The 21,264-nt window shown below is 47.2% G+C and overlaps 1 protein-coding gene across 1 annotated transcript; it reads left to right on the top strand.

The window, feature by feature from the left end:
- The first annotated feature begins 6,313 nt into the window (after nt 1–6,313).
- Nucleotides 6,314–14,722, top strand: ATP6V1B2 (ATPase H+ transporting V1 subunit B2). The gene is made up of 14 exons (XM_075523486.1): nt 6,314–6,459; nt 9,154–9,209; nt 9,965–10,063; nt 10,712–10,805; nt 10,907–10,984; nt 11,499–11,638; nt 11,776–11,877; nt 12,266–12,363; nt 12,616–12,739; nt 13,183–13,333; nt 13,718–13,800; nt 13,892–13,996; nt 14,223–14,352; nt 14,467–14,722. Exons 1-14 carry the CDS (start codon nt 6,351–6,353, stop codon nt 14,607–14,609), a joined length of 1,512 nt encoding a protein of 503 aa, XP_075379601.1. The 5' UTR covers nt 6,314–6,350; the 3' UTR covers nt 14,610–14,722.
- Nucleotides 14,723–21,264: the final 6,542 nt, after the last annotated feature.

Here is a 21,264-nt window from a genome sequence, read left to right as displayed (position 1 = left end):
AGGTCTCAAAGGAAATTCATTTACCTTACATGTCTTTTCATTTGACCTAATTGAAATGTCATGGCAAGATACAAGACTTAAAAGCCTAACATACGTGATTAAGATCAGAGCTTCAGAGGGACTGAGAGAAGATTGCTCGCTCGATCACACTGAATATATCAATCAGAAAATTTGCACGAAACCAACCAAACAATTAGCCATTTAAGTTCCCATAGGTCATAGGCACTTCAGAGAGTAAGTGGCAAAATGGGTGGAGCTGGGTCTGAGCTATCGCTTTTTCCAATACTCCTGTGGCTTCCTGAAATCCCAGCCAATGATATTTATCAATTTTTAATTAAAAAAAAGCAAACCGTCCAAACCCTCTATCATCAAATATGAGTGCCGCACAACTCAGTTGGGAAACAGGGATGGTTTCTCACTGTACCTCCAAGTAGTAGCAAAGACCAAATAATAGAATTAATGCAAGAGAAGATGTATATATATTAAAAAATCTGAGAGAGAGAACGAGTAAGGAAGCATAGACAATAAAGACATGTAGGCTAACATAGCCCTTAGGTCTCAAGCCACAAACCCTGTCCCCTTCTCAATGCAAACCTGTTGCGTGGAGCAGAGGAAAACAAACTCTTACCCTGGAGCCCATCTTGGTGCGAGGAGCCGGCTGCCGCTGTGGGAGGAGGTGTGGTCTGCAGCCGCCGCTCCCGGAGGATTTATGATTACCTTTCATCCGAAGAGGATATGAGCGTCCCTCTTCCATGGAGACTTAATTGGACCCTCAAACAAGTTTCATTCAGCCCTGCAGCTCCCTCTGCGTCAGAGCAGGACAGTGGGGTGGGCTGAGGGGGATGAGGAGGAGAGAGGCAGGAGTGTTTATCTGCAGCAGAGGCACCCTCTCTCCAGGCTTTCATCAACGCTTATCTCTCTCCGAGCACCTTATCTCTTGCCTGGGTCTGAGCGCACCGAACACGCCGCCCTGGGACTGCACAGCCCTGTCCTCCGTGGGGGAAGCCTGCTCTGCCTCGTCGGTGGGTAGTGGCAGCGAATGGATTCATCACTGGGAGGAAGGCTGGCATGGTTAAATGGCCCTGGGAAATGCATTTATAAAATACGTAATAGTCTAGGTCTTGGACTACTGTCCAGTGACTGATGGCCGTTCTCTTGCTGCCTAATGCTGCTTGTCCTTGGTATGGCTGCCCTCGTTCCAGCTGTGACTCCATGTTACACATCCAGATTTCACCGACCAGACCTGCAGCACCCCAGGGATTTTTGGGTAACTCCAAAACTCAGGGAGCACAATTTGATGGAAGAGGGATATCACACCAGTCGCTCTTCCCCGCTCCCTCTGCACATGTTTGTGCGTCACCGTGGGCTCTGTGTGTGTGTGTTTACCGGGTTGAGCCCGTGGACGTTGGCAGCGGGTGCCGGTGCGTGGGCTGGATGCATGCGTGTCGCTGCCGCCGCGTGCACTGGGCACGTGGGGAGGCAGATGCATCAGCCAGCGAGTGGGGAAGGACTCGCTGTGTGGGTGGGAGAGGCTTCTGCAGGATACACAGCCGAAAGGCAGCAGCTGAGGGCTTTGCTAAAGGGTCTGTGTGGAGGCTTTGCAGGGAGATCGGCATTGCTTTACAGCCTGCAAAGGGAGGGAAAGGAGCTGCGTGTCCAGCAATCCCCACAGCAGGCAGTACCAGGGTCGCTGCTTCTCCCGTGGGATGTGGTACGAGGAGCTCCCTCCAAAGCATCCCTCCTCAGGCAGGTTTGTCCTTTATGTGCTGAATGTTTTTAGCATTAGAAGGAAAATAAACTGAAAGAAAGCTCTTCCTCCAAAGGAAAAGAGAAGTATTTAGGTCACTGAGTCTCAGGCTGTGGGCTGGTCCATAGGATGCTGACAAGCTGCCTCTACCTAGTCCACAAGGTAGATCAGCTTTTCAGGATGTTCAAAATTATAAATGTGATAATAAGCGTTCATAGTGGATGGAAATATCTTTAAGGCCAGAATACACTGATCTGGCCCATGATTTCTGAGCGGTATGGGGGAATCTCGCCTCTCCCCTGGCTATCAACAGGTTGTGGTCCCTCCACATCTGAGTTCTGCCCTTGCCTCCTCCCCGCAGAAGGATGCCGGCAGTGGGGTGCTTCATCCACAGCCTTTCCCTGCACTGTTATGCTGTCTGCTTTATCTCCAGGGACAGGGAGATATTTCTTGGACTAACAAGGCCCGTTTTTCATAAGCAAAGCTGGATGGAATATTCTGTCCATGCATGGGTGAGGTACTGCAAATACCATTGAAAATGTGATCTCTTTTCTTCCATCTTTTCTCTTTTCTTAAACGTTTGACACTTTGCTCTGTGATTTCTTTTTTAAACCAAAACTGATACCATCATTCATTCAGGATACAGAGATTTACTGCAGAGAAAGCAAATAAATCCTAAACATATTCACCTTTTCTCTGTTGGCACGTAAATCTGCCATTGAGGCCATTTATCTGGCTTCTGCATGGCCAAAAACTATTGCCAATAACATGAGATGAGTGCATCCTACCAAGGAATTCCCTGGGTGTGCATTAGAGCAGAAGTTGAAGCCTTTAAATATGTTTCATGAGCTGAGAATTGAATGGCTAGGCCTGGAAATAACCTTCTAAATCTGCAAAGTAGACAAGAGGATGAGCGGTGCAGCACTACCATCTACTGAGGGAGCTCAGAATTGCTCAGCTGTACCTTGGGCTCTGGATAGAAAAATAATCCAGCTTCTCCTTCAGGTGAGGAGGGGCATGTGGAGACAGTTATTATTATTATTATTATCTTTTTTCTTTTGTAGGCCCCAAGGTCAGGACACCGTCTCATTTGGCGGCCCTAAGCAGCCAAAGGAGACTGCAGTTGTGTCACTTGCCTTGCAGAGATGACGGGAAAGCTTACTCAGATGTGCTTTGGAAGCATTTCCGTGCGTCCGTCAGATTTTTCCAGGCAGTTCTCTTCAAGATACTGGTTTTTTAACCATTATAAATGTTTGCCATGAATTTTTCTTTCAATAACCCTACGGAAAAAAAATGACTACAATTTTCTTCCTGGCCAGACTGAGGTAGTAAAGTATCGTGAACATTTCTGATGTAATGAAAAGTATAAGAGAATTTATGGGCTGTCTCGAGGCCCAGCATAGGATGTGGGCCTGAAAAATGGCTGATAGCAGACCTCACGCTGGCTCCGCAGGCTGATTGCAATTCCAGTGAATTCAGTCGACAGCAGGCTTCGCTCGGCGAGATTGCTTTCTGCTGCTGACTCACCTCAAAGGTGCAGTGAAATACATCCGCTGTGCAGCGAGGGCTCCTGCGTACCAGCACAAAGCAGCATTTTACAAACCAGCATGAGGCAAATGGCTTAGAGATGTAATATCGCCAGCCTGGGGTCGGGTGGACACGACAGCATAAACACGGATTGGAACAGGCACCTGTAAAGCCATAGTTTTCTTTAAAGTCACTCTCTGCTAATATTTCCTTTACCAGAAGGTTTCTATGACCCCGCACAGGAACCGCTGCCCTGGCAGTGGCCGCTGCCTCTTGCCTTATGCTCTCCAGTGCCTGAATTCGCATCGTCCTCTCAAATGCTATTTTGTTGTTAGTCCACGAGGCAAATTTTCTCAGCCCGCAAGGGTAGTTAAGAACTGAATAAAAATATTTAGAACACAAAATGGTCTGTTTTGAGCAATTGGAGTTTGCATCCCTGGGCCAGCTTTTAGCCAGGCTTTGAATGCAGGTGGAAGCAGTTTGCAAAGTGGTGCTGGTTGAAGTAACCCTCGAGGCTGCCATTTAGCGAGTCCTGCTGGTCTGTATTTTGTTAAGTCCTTTTGACTATTCAACAGGAGAGCTCGGTAATGTGCTCAGGGTCACGTTGCATTAGAAGGAGAGCTGAAACCTGGCCAAAGCCTTCCCGTTTTGTGTTTAATCCACTCGACGGCATTGTCCCTTTGTCTGGGGATTATTTATTGTGTTTACTCCCTCTTAGCCGAACAGTTTCTTGTGCCATTGTTTAGGTTTTTTCCATCCGTCTTACCAGTCCTTGGTACATTGTTGCTCCTCCAAGCAAGCACAGAATTGCCAATATCTCTTTGAAAACATATTCCCCCCAAATATTTCCGGTTTTAACGTAGAAGTAGATAGAATATTGTTTTATAACATCAAATAATTCTATTTTACTGCTAAGTGGGGAGAAGAACAAACAGCAACTATTAAAATTTAACATGTATGAAGAGATACATAACCCATAAGGAAACAGAAGGTTGACAGACTAATGGTTTCCTGGAAAAAGGTGTTTACAAATAACCCACTATCTTTTTTTGTCAAATTAAAGCTTTAGGGGTAAGGCAGCTCTCATTCTGTCCTTTCAACAATTGTACCAGTCAGCCCTTGACATTTCAGTATGCGGCATCAGTGCAAGCGGGGTGTTTCCATTGCCAGCCCTGTCTCATTGCCAGTTCGTACTTTATTTCTTATCTCCTACCTCCCCTAAGCGGCTGCCGTTACACTCTTAGGTCAAAGCGCTGCTTTAGGTTGAAGCGGGGCCATGAAAACATGGCTGAGGTGTAAGGACACCAAACCCCACTACCGGAGCCCCCGGCACCCCTGGCCCGGGGCTGGGGACAGCTGGGCAGGAGGCCAGGGCTCTGCTTTCCTTTTACAGCAGAATTGCTCCTTTTCTTGTCTTCTCAGCCATTTAACCCTTCTGTCAATCCATTACTTAATTAGCTTTCCTTCTTCCTTCCTTCCTTTCTTTCTTTCCCTTTTTCCCTTTTTCTTCCTTTTCCTTTTTCTCTTTTTCCTAGTTTTCTTTCTCTTTTTATCTTTTTCTCTTTCCTTTTATTTTTCTTCTCTTTCCTTTTCCTGTTTCCCTTTTCCCTTCCCCTCTTTCCCTTTCCCTTTCCCTTTCCCTTTCCCTTTTCCCTTCCCCTCTTTCCCTTTCCCTTTCCCTTTCCCTTTCCCTTTCCCTTTCCCTTTTCTCTTCCCCCTTTTCCCTTTCTCTTTCACATTCCCTTTTCTTCTTCCTTTCTTCCTTTCCTCCTTTCCCTCTCCCTTTCCCTTTCCCTCTCCCTTTCCTTTTCCCTTTCCCTCTCCCTTTCCTTTTCCCTCTCCCTCTCCCTCTCCCTTTCCCTCTCCCTCTCCCTTTCCCTTTCCCTTTCCCTTTCCCTTTCCCTCTCCCTCTCCCTTTCCCTTTCCCTTTCCCTTTCCCTTTCCCTTTCCCTTTCCCTTTCCCTTTCCCTTTCCCTTTCCCTTTCCCTTTCCCTTTCCTTTTTCCTTTCTCTTTCCCTTTCCCTTTCCCTTTCCCTTTCCCTTTCCCTTTCCCTTTCCCTTTCCCTTTCCCTTTCCCTTTCCCTTTCCCTTTCCCTTTCCCTTTCCCTCCTTTCCCTTTCCCTTTCCCTTTCCTCCCTTTCCCTTTCCCCCCTTTCCCTTTCCCTTTCCCTCTCCCTCTCCCTTTCCCTTTCCCTTTCCCTTTCCCTTTCCCTTTCCCTTTCCCTTTCCCTCTCCCTTTCCCTTTCCCTCTCCCTTTCCCTTTCCCTTTCCCTTTCCCTTTCCCTCTCCCTCTCCCTCTCCCTTTCCCTTTCCCTTTCCCTTTCCCTCTCCCTCTCCCTCTCCCTCTCCCTTTCCCTTTCCCTTTCCCTTTCCCTTTCCCTTTCCCTTTCCCTTTCCCTTTCCCTTTCCCTTTCCCTTTCCCTTTCCTTTTTCCTTTCTCTTTCCCTTTCCCTTTCCCTTTCCCTTTCCCTTTCCCTTTCCCTTTCCCTTTCCCTTTCCCTTTCCCTTTCCCTTTCCCTTTCCCTTTCCCTTTCCCTTTCCCTTTCCCTCCTTTCCCTTTCCCTTTCCCTTTCCTCCCTTTCCCTTTCCCCCCTTTCCCTTTCCCTTTCCCTCTCCCTCTCCCTTTCCCTTTCCCTTTCCCTTTCCCTTTCCCTTTCCCTCTCCCTTTCCCTTTCCCTCTCCCTTTCCCTTTCCCTTTCCCTTTCCCTTTCCCTCTCCCTCTCCCTCTCCCTTTCCCTTTCCCTTTCCCTTTCCCTCTCCCTCTCCCTCTCCCTCTCCCTTTCCCTTTCCCTTTCCCTTTCCCTTTCCCTTTCCCTTTCCCTTTCCCTTTCCCTTTCCCTTTCCCTTTCCCTTTCCCTTTCCTTTTTCCTTTCCCTTTCCCTTTCCCTTTCCCTTTCCCTTTCCCTTTCCTTTTCCCCCCCGGCCCGGCCGGCCCCGCCGCCCCCCCAGCACCCCGGACAGCTCCCGCCGCTGCCCCGCCCCGTGTCGGGGCGCTCCCGGCGGGCGGGGCCCTGCGCGGCGGCGGCACTATATCAGCGCATGCGCGGCGGCGCGCGGGGCCGGGGCGGCGGAGAAGATGGCGGCGGTGCGGGCGGTGCGCGGGCTGGTGAACGGCGCCGGGCCCGGCGGGCCGCGGGAGCAGGTGGCGGCCCTCACCCGCGACTACCTCTCCCAGCCGCGCCTCAGTGAGTGCGGGGCCCCGGGGGCGGCGGGAGGGAGGCCGCACCGGCCGCGCTGGGCCGCACGCAGGCCGGGCTGCCCCGGAGCCGGGCGGGCCGCAGCCTCGGCGACGGGCGAGGCCGGCAGCCTGGGCCGCTCCTTGCGGCAGCGTCGGCCTCCCCCGAGCCCGGGCGCTCCTCCGGGCCCAGGCGCCGGGCAGGCCTGGGGGGTGCGCGGGGGTTTCTGGAGGGCTGCGGGCCGGTGTCCCGCTCGAGTTGGCTTTTAATGGCCCCGGGGGCTGCAGCGGTGCTGTTCGCGGCTTCGTCCCGTCTAAACACCTAAATTAGTCGCATGCTGGAACCCCGAGCCTGTTCCCCCCTGGGTGACATCGGCCGTTTCAGTGTCCTTCATGAAAAACTCAAGTTTTTAGCAGGAACTGAAAATTGCTGTAACTTGTGGGAGGTGGGGTGGATTCTCTTCCTTTAAAATGAAGTTGAGAAATCTGATGGAAAAGGGGAAATGCAGTAGCCTTGTAGAAAACCCTTTATTGCAGTGTAGTAGGGGGAAAGTCAAAGTTGTTTGAAGGTGTATTTTTCCTGGCCTTTTTTTTGATCTAGGTAGTAATTACCCAAGTGACTCTACTTGGGCACGTAAATAGTGTGAGTACGTACAAGGTGGTAGCCAGGGAGCTCCTCTGCGATGGTTTCTTTGAAAATGTTAGTCAGATTTGAAAGCCAAATTGATCGTTACTGTTCCCGCTCCCTCAAGTCTACTGCTCTGCTTTACTCTGGAGTGGAGGCTTCTATCAAGGTTGGAGCCAAGGTGACTTCATATTCAATTCCTGGTTTTCTATGTAGGTTTTGGCTTTTGCCCAAACTGACATTGCTTGCAAGCTGGATATGAAAAACATTTTGGTTGCTTTTGATTTGTCATAGAACTGGTTGATCTTATTGGAAACAGGAATTTTGAGTCAGTGGCGAGCTGCTTTCAAGGGGAATGGATGCTGATTGATGTCAAGGAAACATTTTTTTGTGGACAAAGCAAGGAGTGTAAACCCTTTCCCATTGACTGAGGAAGTGCTCATGAGACAGTCATGAGATGAAATGCTTTGCTCAAGATAAAGTTTTCCATTTCTTGCGGACAGTGGGCTGCAAGCACTTGCAGTCTAAGCAGAGGCGTCTTCATGGCATAATGTCTGCGTAGTTCTCCTTGCTCAGGTGGAAGGAGCAGGCCAGCCTGTGCTTTTGATTAAGACTAATTTAGGGACATGTGTTGTGTCTCAGGGTGTTTGGCAGGATTTTGACAAGAGTAAAACTGAGAAATAGGAGTTCCAGCCTTAGACCATCTTATATACCCATGACCCTCAAACCTTATCTAATGCAGTTTTGATTATTGCTGATTAAGAGATTACATTGCAACAGTTCAAACTGTTTGCTTAAGCGTAAATACCACATTGTTGACAGTCTAGACAACGCATGGTAAGCGCACCAAACCTGGGCAGACTGAAGTGTCTAAGCCAGATGATTCCCTGTGGCCTGGTGGAATTTGTGATCTTTCCTAGTACCATGAGTCCCTGTTTCCTCTGCCTTGTAGCGTGACCAAGAACAGGTGCTGGTGTCTCTCCTGTTCTGCAAATGGCTCCACTTGCTCATTTTTCCCTCCCAGGGATAAATGATTAACAGTCACTCTCTTGGTCACTGCTCCTTGTGACCCTGATAAAGCTTTGACTCAATGTTACTTTTCCCTGTGGGTCAAGTGATGCTGGGATACTAGTCTGTCCTTAGAGCAAGGCAGGAGGACTGTTCAGTACATTTTCACAGCTCTTTCACTGGGCTGGTAGCAGAATGGTGAATTCTGGGCACACGGTACCTCAAGTTGTATGTTGTGCTAATACCTGAGCTGCTGATGTTTAAGACATGAGCCTTGATGAGCCGGCTAGCTGTGGCCTTCTATCAGGTGTCAATCCTTATGTTAAACCAGGATAACCCAAGAGTAGGAGGAGTTTGGCTAAGGTGAAATTCAACCTTTTACAGTGTAGTGCATTGACCTTTTCTTGGGAGACAGGAAAGGTGTTACAAGGTTTCCTCTTAGCAGGGTGCCAAAACCCACAACTTACTATAGAAGCTCTGCTGATCAGCTTTTGAGCACGAGATCGGCTTGCTTTGCTAAGTCCAGGCTTTCACATGGGCTGTTTCAGTGTCATGGAGCAGGACACTTCTGTGGTTAAAAAAAAAAAAAAAAGCCTAGAAGTTGAGTATTGATATTAAGGTCTTTTCACCATTTGTTGGACATAAATTTAGTGGCACCTTCTTTATCACAAATTACAGATGTTGTTATCCCTGCTTTTTAAAGGTCTTGCAACTGTCTCTTTTTTCTTAGCTTAAAATGTCAACTCTACATTGTATTGGTGTTTCTGGTGGCATTCAGATTATCCCTGGATATAGACTTGCAGTGAATTTCTGTGTTGGACAAGAAAATGGCAATATCATATATCTTAATGTTACCTTGGGTGCTTTGCAAGTAGCAGCAAAAAACGCTGGCCGCACAATTCAGTACCTAATCCTTCTTGTAGAGTTCATAATAAACATAGAAGCAGTACAGCGGTGGGCCCAAAATCTGCAAACCTAAGACTGGGGATAGGAATGAAACTTCAAAAACTTTATGTAGGATATTTCTGATGTTCTGAGGAAGTACCTGACTTGTGGCTTGCTTTCTTTCAGCTTATAAAACTGTATCGGGTGTGAACGGTCCCCTGGTTATCTTGGATCAAGTTAAGGTAAAGATTCAGATTCCTAATGAATGAAGCTTTTTGAGGGAGAGTTTACAAGAAAAGCTGTGACAGGTTAAATCCAGGCTGTTGTGAAATTCATGGGTCCACTGAGCAATTTCAATACAAGATATGTTTCTGGCTGCTGAGATAAATGAGAATGCGCAAATTGCTGTAAAGCTAAGGAGAGTTGTCTGTTGCTGGAAGAAAGGGAGAGTTGTTGAGACTGTTGGGGGAAAGAAAGGAAACAGTGTTTCAGTCTTACCAAAATCTCCAAAATGTTGTCTAAACTTGAATGCAGAAACATACCTATTCCCTTTGTTCTTGACCTTTTTGTTACCAAAGCATAAGTGCTCTGCAAAAGGGAACTGTAAACAGTTTTGGCTTGTTTTCAAACTACTGGCAAGCTACTGTCGAAGGCAAGCAACTGCTGCTACGTACAGGCAAAAGCCAGCTTTTTCTTGTTGTCAGACACTGCATCGTAGCTTTCTGTTAGCATGTGAGGACTGCTGGGGTTTTTAGAATGGGTTCTGTCAGGTCTTTCTGCAGCCTGCAACTCTGAGCAAATGTTGTCTAGTCCCTGTAAAAAAGGCTTTAGCTTGATAAATTTTAATTGTCTTAGAGTTTTGTTCTGATGATAAAATTATTTTTAAAAATAATTGAGTAGTTGCTAAGCTTAAGCTTGCTTGAAACTGGTATTGATAGTTTCATGACTGTTCTTCTGGATTTTAATGCTTTCCACCATCTTTCTTGCTCATCTTCAGTTTCCTAGGTACGCAGAGATTGTCCACTTGACTCTTCCTGATGGCACAAGAAGAAGTGGGCAGGTTCTGGAAGTCAGTGGCTCCAAAGCTGTAGTTCAGGTACGATTAGGGACAGGAGTGTCTCTTGTTGCAACAGAAAAGTATTTTATTAATCTGCATGTGTCTGAGCCATGACAAATCTGTCTTGTGATATGTTCTTTTGGTACCATAAATAAATAAAAGACCCACCTCCTTATTCCAAGTGCAAGTGGCATGAATAATTTTAGAAGATTGAAAACCGGAGGGCAGAAGGACATTTTTTATTTGCATCCCCCCCTAGATTTCTTTGCTGCTAGATTAAAGGAATTGTACTATAACTGTTCAATATTAGATTCAGGATCAACTCCTATGGTATGTGGATGCAGGTATTTCTTCTAAGCAGCTGTTTCTTGTTAATATTAATTCTTCTTATCTGAAGAACTTTACACTGTTGGCAAAGCGAAATACTTGAGATCAAAGGAATGGCACTGGGTTTGTTGGTTGCTGCTGATACACTTCATGAATTTTGTGTAAAGTAGGTTTTTATGTGATGTTTTGTACTAGCAAGCTGCTCTTGAAATCCTTTGCTTGCAGAGGACTGCTTTGCTTTTCTGCCCTGTGGCTGATCAAGTTCTCAAGCTGTGAAGCAGCATTCTAGTGTGTTTTTTTTAAAGCACAAGACTTACTCTGTTCTCCTGTGTTTTTTTTTTTCTTCTGCGATATTTACAGGTATTTGAAGGAACTTCAGGTATTGATGCTAAGAAAACGTCTTGTGAGTTTACCGGGGATATTCTTCGAACCCCTGTCTCTGAGGATATGCTTGGTAAGTACTTGCATCTTGCTTTGAAGAATGAACAGACTTAATCACACACTAACTTACTTTCACAGTAACTTACATTTTGATTTTATTGCTGTTTCTTGTAGGCAGAGTATTTAATGGATCAGGGAAACCTATAGACAGAGGCCCCATTGTTTTGGCTGAAGATTTCCTTGACATAATGGGTATGTTCTTAATCCATTTCTGGTATGGATTTAAAGACAAATCTGGTGTTTCTGATTTCTGAATGTTGCCATAGTTTTGGTTTTGAACATAGGATCTGTTAGGCGGAGTTTAATCTTATCTTTAAGTATGTGTGTGGCACCAAAGTTGAATCCAAATTTACACAAGTGCAGGATGATGAGGTAGTAGAAAATAACTGTTTTCAGTAACACTTGGAAGCTGTTCTTTGAAGTATTTGTAGACTATCTTAATTATACAGCCTCCAAAGATTAAAAAGCTAATAACCTGACAGGCTTTTCTTGAAAGCACTCTTACCATTTACATGACCATAGAATGCCAGAGTCTTGGGATCTACAAAAGGCTCAGGTTTGACCGGGCCATCTAAAGATTTGTAGGTCTAACGGTGGGGTTTGCAGCTTTTGACACGAGCCTTAGATCAGTGCTCAAGGTCAGTGGAAGTTTGATCAAGCTTCAAACATGTACATGGAATAACATGTGTTCTCTGAAATATAACAGGTCAGCCAATCAATCCCCAGTGTCGTATCTATCCAGAAGAAATGATCCAGACTGGCATTTCTGCTATAGATGGTATGAACAGTATTGCCAGGGGGCAGAAAATCCCCATATTCTCAGCTGCTGGCTTGCCCCACAATGAGGTGAGTACTCAAAGCTACTCTCTGAACTGTTAGTGGCTTGCATTTCACTGGGGTTAAAAAGTAAACAAGTTAAATTCTGGTCTGTGTAATAGCATCAGATATACAGATGATGGAAACATTTCTTTTTTTCCCCCTAGATTGCAGCTCAGATATGTCGCCAAGCTGGCTTGGTGAAGAAATCCAAAGATGTGATGGACTACAATGAAGAAAACTTTGCCATCGTGTTTGCTGCTATGGGTGTAAGTCAATATTATTGGAGGAAGTGATGGTTGAGTAATAAATAAGCCAATGTTGAGAGTAGCTGAACATTACTTTTTTGAAAGTATTCTAAGTAGGTCTTAAGTGTATAACTAGACAGTGCTAAATTGGCTGGCTGAATGGCTGAAAATCGCAAATGCCCAGGAGTACTGTAACAAAGTGTGTCTGATCAGGGTAAAGTATCTTTGACTTAAAATCTGTAGCCTGGAATTCTAGAAATCATTCATTCTGTTGGGAATGTAGGGGAGTCTTCATGATGCAGAGAGCTTTGCATATGGATTATTAATGAGGTGTTTAGACCTTAATATGATGCAAAATGTAGTAACCTAAAATCTGGTCTGGAACTGATGCCTTAATATTGTGATTTAGGTGAACATGGAAACTGCTCGGTTCTTCAAATCAGACTTTGAAGAAAATGGGTCCATGGACAATGTGTGTCTGTTCCTGAATTTGGCCAATGATCCGACGTAAGTAGTTACACTATGTTGGTTGGGAAAAGGCTGAGAATAACAAGTAAACTGGAAGCTGAAGCCTCACTGGTGTCCTGCCAGATGTCACTTACATTGACATTTTGCAGCAAAGCTGAATATGAAATGCTGGTACTCCAGTTGGTGCATGTAGCAGATTTTCAGAGGGTTTTAAAGTATTTATAACTTCAAACTGTTACCTTGCCGCCTTTAAGCACTTGTCATAAATAATGCCATACTGTTCTATTTCAGCATTGAACGCATTATCACACCTCGTCTAGCTCTAACAACAGCAGAGTTCTTGGCATATCAATGTGAGAAGCATGTGTTGGTCATTCTGACAGACATGAGCTCCTATGCTGAAGCTCTGCGAGAGGTACGCATTTATTAACTGGCATGCGGGGTGTTGGCAGAAAGGGTTCATAGTATAAAGTGAGAATGTAAACTTCTGCTCAAGCTGGTACAATTAGTATTCGTTACAATGTTCTTAAATAGCTAGCGAGGCTTTTAGTTATTCATTGTTTGTCTAGGATTATGTTCAGCCATCAAACAGCTATTGCTTCTGTGATAGCTAAACTTATTTGACTAGCAGCGTTCAGCAGTTTGATATTATAGTTTCTGATTTGCCTTGGCATCTTGTCTCGCCATACATGGTTGTGGTGACACGCTTCTCTTCGTTAATAGAGGTTTGTGGGGCTCTATTTTGGTATCACCTGTAGGAAGAGGTACTTTAAGTCACTAGTGTAGCTTAATTAGGGGAGGCAGCAGGTCTGTGTGAGTGATCTGATTTCTTGGAAATGTTTTTCTGGATTGCCTCAGGTTTCGGCAGCTAGAGAGGAAGTGCCTGGCCGTCGTGGTTTCCCCGGTTACATGTACACTGACTTGGCTACTATATATGAGCGTGCTGGGCGTGTGGAAGGCAGAAATGGTTCCATAACTCAGATTCCTATTCTTACCATGCCCAATGATGGTGAGTTATTTTTCAAGTGTTTTTAATAAATAGCACTTTGAAGGACTCCTTTAGAGCAACCTGCCTTATTTTGGACACACAGCAAGATAGGAGGCCCTGTGGCCTTTAGGGTTTCCATTTGAATATTGCAGTTCTTGGCTGCCTTTGCTGTCTATATTGCTAATAGAAATGCTTTGCCCATTTCAGACTTCAGGACCATTCTCCAGCCCTCTATCAGGAGTGCTTACAGCGCTAATCCTTGCATAAGAGCATTTAGTGATATGTGGGGGTACTAACTGATGGCGTTTTACTTTAGAAGTCACTTAACTGCAAAAAGCTGCTGCATCTGTGCTAGAATGGATATAAAAGGTCTGAAAACTGTCAAACCATTTTTTTTTTCTACAGATATTACTCATCCTATCCCTGACTTGACTGGATACATCACTGAGGGACAAATCTACGTGGATAGGCAGCTGCATAACAGACAGGTGTGTCTCAGACCAGTTAGAACATATTTAAGATTATTGTGTACTTTTTGAAGTATTAATGTTGAAATTCTTGGATATCTTTTTTCTCCAGATTTACCCACCTATTAATGTCTTGCCCTCCTTGTCTCGACTGATGAAGTCAGCTATTGGAGACGGTATGACCAGGAAGGATCATGCAGATGTATCCAACCAACTGGTATGTAAAAACCTCTTCAGAGAAGCAGAGGCATATTTCAAATAGACCTCTCGCTGAACAGCCTGTAAAGGGCATGCCAAACAGTTGCAATCCAGAATACTCCTGAGGCGGATTTAAAAGCATTGAGTGCTTAGCGTAGTCAAGTGTGACCCTGTATTTGGGTTTGAACAGAAATTGTTACGTTGGATGATCAAGGTAAAAGCACTTTGGTTTCTGTCCCTTCCAGTATGCCTGCTATGCTATCGGAAAGGATGTTCAGGCTATGAAGGCTGTAGTTGGTGAGGAAGCTCTTACCTCAGATGATCTTCTTTATCTGGAGTTTCTGCAGAAGTTTGAGAAGAACTTCATTGCTCAGGGTAAGTGTCTGTTTCAAGAACATACGTTAACACCTAGAAGGTCTTGTTCTTCGATCTCCCTGGTGGTGAGAGACTTTCCTGCCCTGTATTTCAGTCTGTGGTTGCTTTCTGCAGGTCCTTACGAAAATCGCACTGTTTACGAGACCTTGGACATTGGATGGCAGCTTTTGCGAATCTTCCCCAAGGAGATGTTGAAGAGAATTCCTCAGACGACACTGGCTGAATTCTATCCTCGAGATTCGACTGCAAAACACTAGCCACAGCTTCATCTCTAACTCCTTGCTCTGTGAAATGCTGTTTGTTTTCTTTTTTCATGTGTTGGTGTTTACTTGTCGCCCTTACAATTAAAACCAAGAATAGGTGACATTTGTGCCAGTGTTCCAATGTACACTGATACCAGTTTTTAAAATATCCCTTCTTCCAAAGCCTGGATCTTCAGGAAAATATTTAGGCCAGCTCTTACAAATGTGCAATAGCTATCACGAAGCTTGTTTTTTTTTGAACTGGACCTTTTGTAGGCATTTCAAGGGAATGTCTGAGGATTACCAGAAATTGCAAATCTTTACTTTCAAACCGGGAGCACATGGTTTAGAAAACATGAGAGCGCAAATGTGACTTCTTTGTCCAAAGCATCTGCTCAGTCTGATCATACGCAGTTGCCATGCTGCTGGTAGAACAGATGGCACTCTGCTGTCCCGCTGTTGTGCCTGAAGACCAGGCTAATGTGTGGAAAGCGTGGCGCATGACAACATACCTTTCTGAAAAATGCAAGCCACTGATTTTTCAGCTATGGCTTAAGATTCTTAAAGGTATGCATGAACTGAGGACGCTGTAGGCATGCTAGGTGCTTTTTCAGAGGTCACAGGCCAGTGGGTTGCTACCTGAAGGTAGCACGATAAGGCTTAATTACTGAATTAAAGGGTTTAAATTGAAGTTTGCAGTGTAAGTTTCCTACTTACCCTTTTTTTTTCTTTGAATTCTGGAAATGCCAGAGACACAAAACAGCAGCTAAAGCATTCTGAGATCAGTAGCGTCCCAATGGGCAAAACTGTAGGTAATTCAAGGCTTTGTGCTGCTATTGAAGGGGATTATACGAGATGTGAAAAAACTCTTTATACCTGACACAGTTGTACTGGTGGGAGGTCAGCTTTTAAAGTATGTCTTGTACAAAATGATGCGACAGGAGAAAGCAACTTAATGTGTGAATGGATATTTTGAATTCTGTTATAAAGCATGCTCTAGGTGGCACTGGGTCCTGAGTCATGTTTGAAACTGTTGTGGTTTGCACTCCAGGCACAGATTTGGCTAGCCAGGAGAACTCGGCATTCCCAAACACTGCAAACTTGGCTAGTAAATTCAGTGTTGTTTTTTTCAAATTGGTTCGGATGAGGCTCTGAGCCCAGTGCTGGCAGGCTTTCTTGCTTTTTTTCCAGGCTTAATGTAGTTTAAGCTCTGGTCTAGCTAACCAAAGCATGTTGCACCTCTCTAAACGCCTTCAGTGCTTGTCTAGGAAGGTGCTAACGTGACTCAAACGATAGCGTACTAATTCCAGCTTTCCCTGACGTCTCCTATGTGCAGTTCTTTCTATAGTTTGTTCAGTGTTCTCTGTAACTTGGATGCAATAGCAACTTTATTCCGGTGCATTCCACCCTAAAGCTGTGTCAAGTCTATTTTTCTTGAGGTAGGGATGGGAGGTTGGAAGTGTTGGCATGAGAATACTTTAATGTAGAGAATATCTAAATAAATTAAATATGGAAGGTGTTGAACAAAATGGAAGCTTTTGTGGTTCTGTGGCTGAAAACAACTTCAGGTCTTTTAGCAGTGGCTAAGATGTCCTTTGCCCCCAGGGATCCTGTTTACATGAATGAAACTACTTCATAACGTGCTGAAAACACTTTTCACTTCCATTTCTATGTGCGCAGCGAGGGCCACTTGAGCCACCCCCACGTTATTACTAGGGCTGGTTGCTTTTGATCAGGATTTGGCCTTCAGCTTCAGGACCGAATGCTTTGTGCTGGTGGAGTGGGTGGGTGGTGCAGTCATGGGTAAAGGCTTTGCAGGAATGTTGGAGGGTAATGCGATACTGCTCTTTCCACATGTGTCTCCACAGGTAGTTTGCACTAGAGGCTAGGAAACCTTAAAAGGCTTCTTGAAAATGAGCTTAGGCATCTGTTGACTTTAAATTTTCGGTATGAAGAGTACTACTAAGGGTGAGGGGGGCCTGGGTAGGTTTATTCAGGTATTCTGTGCAGACAGCCTGGAGCATGGCTCTGCTTAAATCCCCGGTGTCAGTCCCTCTCCGTGAATTAACTGTTGTGAGGTTTCCCTGCTGGGGGCTGCAGTGTGGCTGGTGAAGGTGAGAGGCTGAGAACAGTGTGAAATGGGGAGATCCGGGATTCTTCTTGATGGACTCCAGAGAGCGGAGGTAAACCCAACTGTACCTTCCTTTGCTGAACAATGTGCACATCAAAACCAGCCACTTAATGAGGGAAGAAAGCACCTTTCCTTTCTGCTGATTTTGCTATTCATCTTTAAAGAGTTGTGCCCTGACGCACTGAGCTGCACCGACATGGTCTCTGTAAACCAGAGTTTGTTCTGACTGATAAAAGCCTAAGGCTGTCTCAGGTCTGCTCCTATTAAATGTTGTACTGAGCTATAATCTGAGCTGTTTCTTGTACAGAAGTACAAGTCCTTGAGGTAGATCAAGATATTGGCTCATTTTTTTAAAAACTCATTTAAATGTCCAAGCTGGTTCCTGCAGTATGTTTTTCACCAGGAGAGACACTAAGTTACAAATCCCTTATCCTCAGTATTAATAAGGGCTTTGATTTGTCCCACAGAGCTTGGAACACTGTTCATTTAATGTGGTGGAAGAAGAGGAAGGAGGATCTAGTATACTAAAAACATGTCTGATGGCTTAAAAAAAAGTTGGGACAAGTGCTTTGGACTTTTTCTGCCCCTTTACCCCTCTGTTACAGTTACTCTGTCTTGAGGGAGAGCCTGGGGTTAGGGCATGAGAATAACTTCATGAACAGATGGCAGCCCTTGGTGCTCAGTAACGCAGGTTTTGAAAACATGAGGAAGAGAAGAAATTCCAAAGTCCAGTGAATTCCTGAAGTCCTTCAGCAGGTGACGGGTTTTGGGGACAAAGGTTGAACAAGCATTCCCCAGGGTGGGCGAGTGCTGCAGAGCGAGGCAGCTCTCTCACGAGATACCTGCGAGTGTCTGCATATGGATAGCGTGGCTCCTGCAATGTTCATATGTTACAGAGCAAACCAAAAGGAATTCTGCAATTATAAGAATATTCATGGTAATTAAGCCCTACTAACTTGCAGCTGGTGGGAGCAAAGGGGAAGGAATGGATGTATTCTGTGGTTCTGAGCGGCTCTGACGCACGGGCAAGCTGGCAATGATATAGCGTGGTTCACCCGGGCCAGACAAAGGCTTGAGTTTGATATAAATAGTGAGGGTGGCTTTGTGCCGGGGATAAAATAGCTGTTGTCTGCAGCACACGGGAGCTGCCCACTCAGCCTGCGTCACGGGGAGAGGCCGGCCGGGCTGCGGCGAGCGTGGTGCCGGATGGAGCGCGGCAGCCACGCAGCGGCACTGCACGCCCGGCCAGGAGCGAGTGGAGAGGGGATGGAGCGAGCTGCTGCATGTCAGCTCCCGAATCAGCTGTGTTGCTGCAGCCCAGAAGGACAAGGCTGTTTCAGATCCTGTATCACCTGGAAATAACTTTTTTTTTTCAATTAAATATCGAGACAGCAGTGCAAGAACTGCTTCAGAAATTCTCAGACCTGCTGGAAGCGGCAGTGCACGCAGTGATGCTTGTTAGCTTGCTTAGATGCAAACGCACTGAATTTTTGAACAGTGCTTGTGGGGGCCAGGGGTAGGGCTGGTTCTGGTTTGCTTGGCTTTGAAAGGTCAAGGAGAAGGTTGTGCTTATATGCACAAAACCAGCCTGCCGAGGCTCTTCAGCTCTTATCTGGGGGAGTTAATTCAGGCTTACTTGCTGTTTAAACCTCCAGGACCTCTGGTTTAACGAGGCATATATATCTGGCAGAGGTTTGGCAGCAGAGTCCAGCTCTGACGTGTTCCCTCTGCTCCCTGGACTCATGCGTGGCAAGCGGCCGGGCTGCAACGGCTGCGCTGCCCGTGCCACGCTGCTCCTCGCTGGCAGTGACTCCCGCTGGGATTGCAGGGCACGCCTGAGCCTGCTCTCCTCCAGCTCCAGAGACTCGAAGCAGGGCAGAAATATCGGTCTTCCTCCTGGTTCATGCTCCCCAGCTGCTGAAGGAAACACGTCTGCCAACACGGGCAGAGCATTGCTGTCACCCTGCGCACGGAGAGGTGCCCAGGTCGCAACAGAGCCTGTCCTACAGCCTAGAAGCTCCCAGGTAGCAAACAGCCTGAGCCTGGCACGGGGCCCTGTAAGGGAGGAACGACAAAAATAGCTTTAGCTCCCATCAGCCGGAGGCCCCGGGAGCAGGCTGGGGCTTGCAGCACAGCTATTTTAGCACTGAGCTGAGAACATAGCCCTTCGTTGGGAAAATGGGGTGGGAAAGAAAAGGGGCACTCAGGAGCAGGAGGAAGGGGTGCCCCTCTGCGTGGCGTCGGGCCGGGCTGTGCTGTGAGCCGTCATTGCGCAGCTCCTGACGTGGCGCTTAGCCGGATGCTAAACAAACAGCCTGCTATTTCACGGCGTGGAGACAGCAGGTACCATGCTAAATGGGATGTGCTGATCTCCCAGCTGCTGCCTTAGTGCATTTACACGCTGTTTTCTTTTTTCTTTTTTTTTTTTTTTTTTTTGGGTAATGACTAATGAGGACTGCCTGGGGGTCTTATCCCCCTTTGCCAACTGATGTCAGCCCGCCGGGTCCCCCCGACAAGCACACGCCAGCTGTCGGCTCATTGAGGAGGGGAGGAGAGCAAACATTGGACCCGTTTCCCCCACCCTGCCCCTTGGGTTTTCAGTTGGGACTGGCAGATGTAAGGCAGGGGAGCAGGCTGGTGGGGAGAGCTGCTGCGGGTTATTTGCACATCAAAAGCAGCTTTGCCTCTGACCCTCTATCACCCTGCGAGCAAGAGGTGGCTCGATTTAATTGCTCTTTCAAAGGCAGCCCTGGTCTTGTCTCTGCTGTGATTTTAGGGCTGACTCTGCCCCCCCCAGCCAGAAACTGGTGCACTGGCACCGGGGTGTTAAAAGAAGATGCAAATCAGCTTTTCTCTGTCTTGAAGCTTATTTGCATCTGCTGATTAGTTCAACAACTAATTCAAACTCCTTCTGTTTGAGGACGGTTGGCGCTCAGGCAGCTGGGGCAGAGCTCACCCAAAGCCAACACAAAGCAGGGAACCCCAGTGACTGGGGGGGAGACGCACGAGCTGGTGCTGCTGCTCCTGTCTTGCTCCCCAGCACCGGAGCCAACCATGCCCCTCGTGCTCAGATGCTTCCTCAGCCCAGGAGCCGTGACACAGACTCATGCCATCCCATTCACGTTCAACCTGCCACAGAAGCAGCATTGGGTATCGTGAGGGAACGGCTTTACCCCAGTATTGTCAGGGCTTTCTGCTCCTTCCCGAAGGTGCCTCCTCTTGGGCAAGAGGCAGCGGGGCTGCAGCAGGGACCGGGCTGCCCTGGCCATGGCTGCCCTCCGCTGCTCAGCTTTCCTTGTCATTTCACAGCATCCTAACGCTGGAGCTGTGCTTCTCTTTGTGCAACAACCCTACAAGGGCCAGGCGGAGCCCGCTACCTGATTTCTGCCGCCTGAGGCAGAGGATGCTCGGAGCCCTACCTGCGGGGAGGACGCAGCTTTTTCTCATCAGTAGCTTCATTAGGGTTTTGGTGGAAAAGGGGTGGGACCCTCACCTTTTTTAATGGAAGAAGCAGCCCAGGGGCTCCAGGGCTGGGGTTTTGACTTCCCGGTGACCTGGGCATTGCCAAGAAGGTGTCCTTACAGCGTACGTGCCCTCAGGGACGCTGCACTTGCTCCTGGACCTGTCCTGACTCCTGCTGCTGCTCAGCCCCAGTAAGTCTCTGCTTTGCTGCGCTGCAGCATCCGCAATTTGGTTGTGACTTCTGCGGGGCAGGGATGTCCTCTGGGATAACAGGCGGCTCGGGGTTCTCCTCCTCGCTGCTTCCCTGACCCAGGTACATGGACAAGCCTGGGAAGGACTCGGCCGAGCCGGCAGCACCCTGCAGCTGGGGCAGCTGATGGTTGGAGGTGATTTGTAACAGAAGGTGCTGCTCAGGAGAAAGAGAGCCCTCGCACGTGGTTTTCTATCTATCTCCTTCCTCCTCAGCAGTTTTCAAAGGCTCTAAAAATAAACTTCCCTCATGCCTCAGGCAGCATGAGCAAAGCCAAAGTTTCCCTGGAAAGCGTCAGCGGGAGCTGGGTGCCGGTGCTGGGTGCCCTTTCAGAGGGCACAGAGCAGCTTGTGTGTGGCTTGGGCCCCCCACCCTGCACTGTGGTGGGGCGAGTGCCCCATGGAAGCAGCCAGATGAGTGAGGACGAATAGTGTTTTCTGCAATTTCAGTGCTTCCCCTTATTTTCTGCCCCCCTTTACCTCCCCCTGTGCTGTTTAGACCTGTGAAACCACCAGATCCGTGCAGTGCAAATAGGCTCCAAGTTGATTGGTTTTGGAGGAAAAGAGCTTAAATAGTCAAAACATGTCCTCGGTTTCATTAAGGCGTTTCCGCTGTATCTCTACGTCTCCAATTGTTTTCTCCGGCTCTGCCAGCCGGGGGGACGACGTGCCCGCTCCAGGGACGGTGGCTCAGGGACCACTGGGGCTGGGGGCTTTGGGCTGCGTGGGGTCGGGATGAAAATCGGTCTCACTTGCAGAGCAGGAGGGCAAAGCCCGTGGGGTGCGGGCTGGGAGCGAGGCCAGGCAGCTTATCTCCTCCTCTCCGAT

This window comes from Mycteria americana, chromosome 23 (assembly GCF_035582795.1).
Source record: "Mycteria americana isolate JAX WOST 10 ecotype Jacksonville Zoo and Gardens chromosome 23, USCA_MyAme_1.0, whole genome shotgun sequence".
NCBI classification, from domain to species: domain Eukaryota; kingdom Metazoa; phylum Chordata; class Aves; order Ciconiiformes; family Ciconiidae; genus Mycteria; species Mycteria americana.
This window is presented reverse-complemented; position numbering and strand designations above follow the sequence as displayed.

Coding starts and splice junctions, on each gene's coding strand:
- ATP6V1B2 (XM_075523486.1), top strand. CDS start 6,351: ATGGCGGCGGTGCGGGCGGTGCGCGGGCTGGTGAACGGCGCCGGGCCC. Junction 11,639..11,775: donor CTGGCTTGCCCCACAATGAG/GTGAGTACTCAA, acceptor TTTTCCCCCTAG/ATTGCAGCTCAGATATGTCG. Junction 11,878..12,265: donor TCGTGTTTGCTGCTATGGGT/GTAAGTCAATAT, acceptor ATTGTGATTTAG/GTGAACATGGAAACTGCTCG.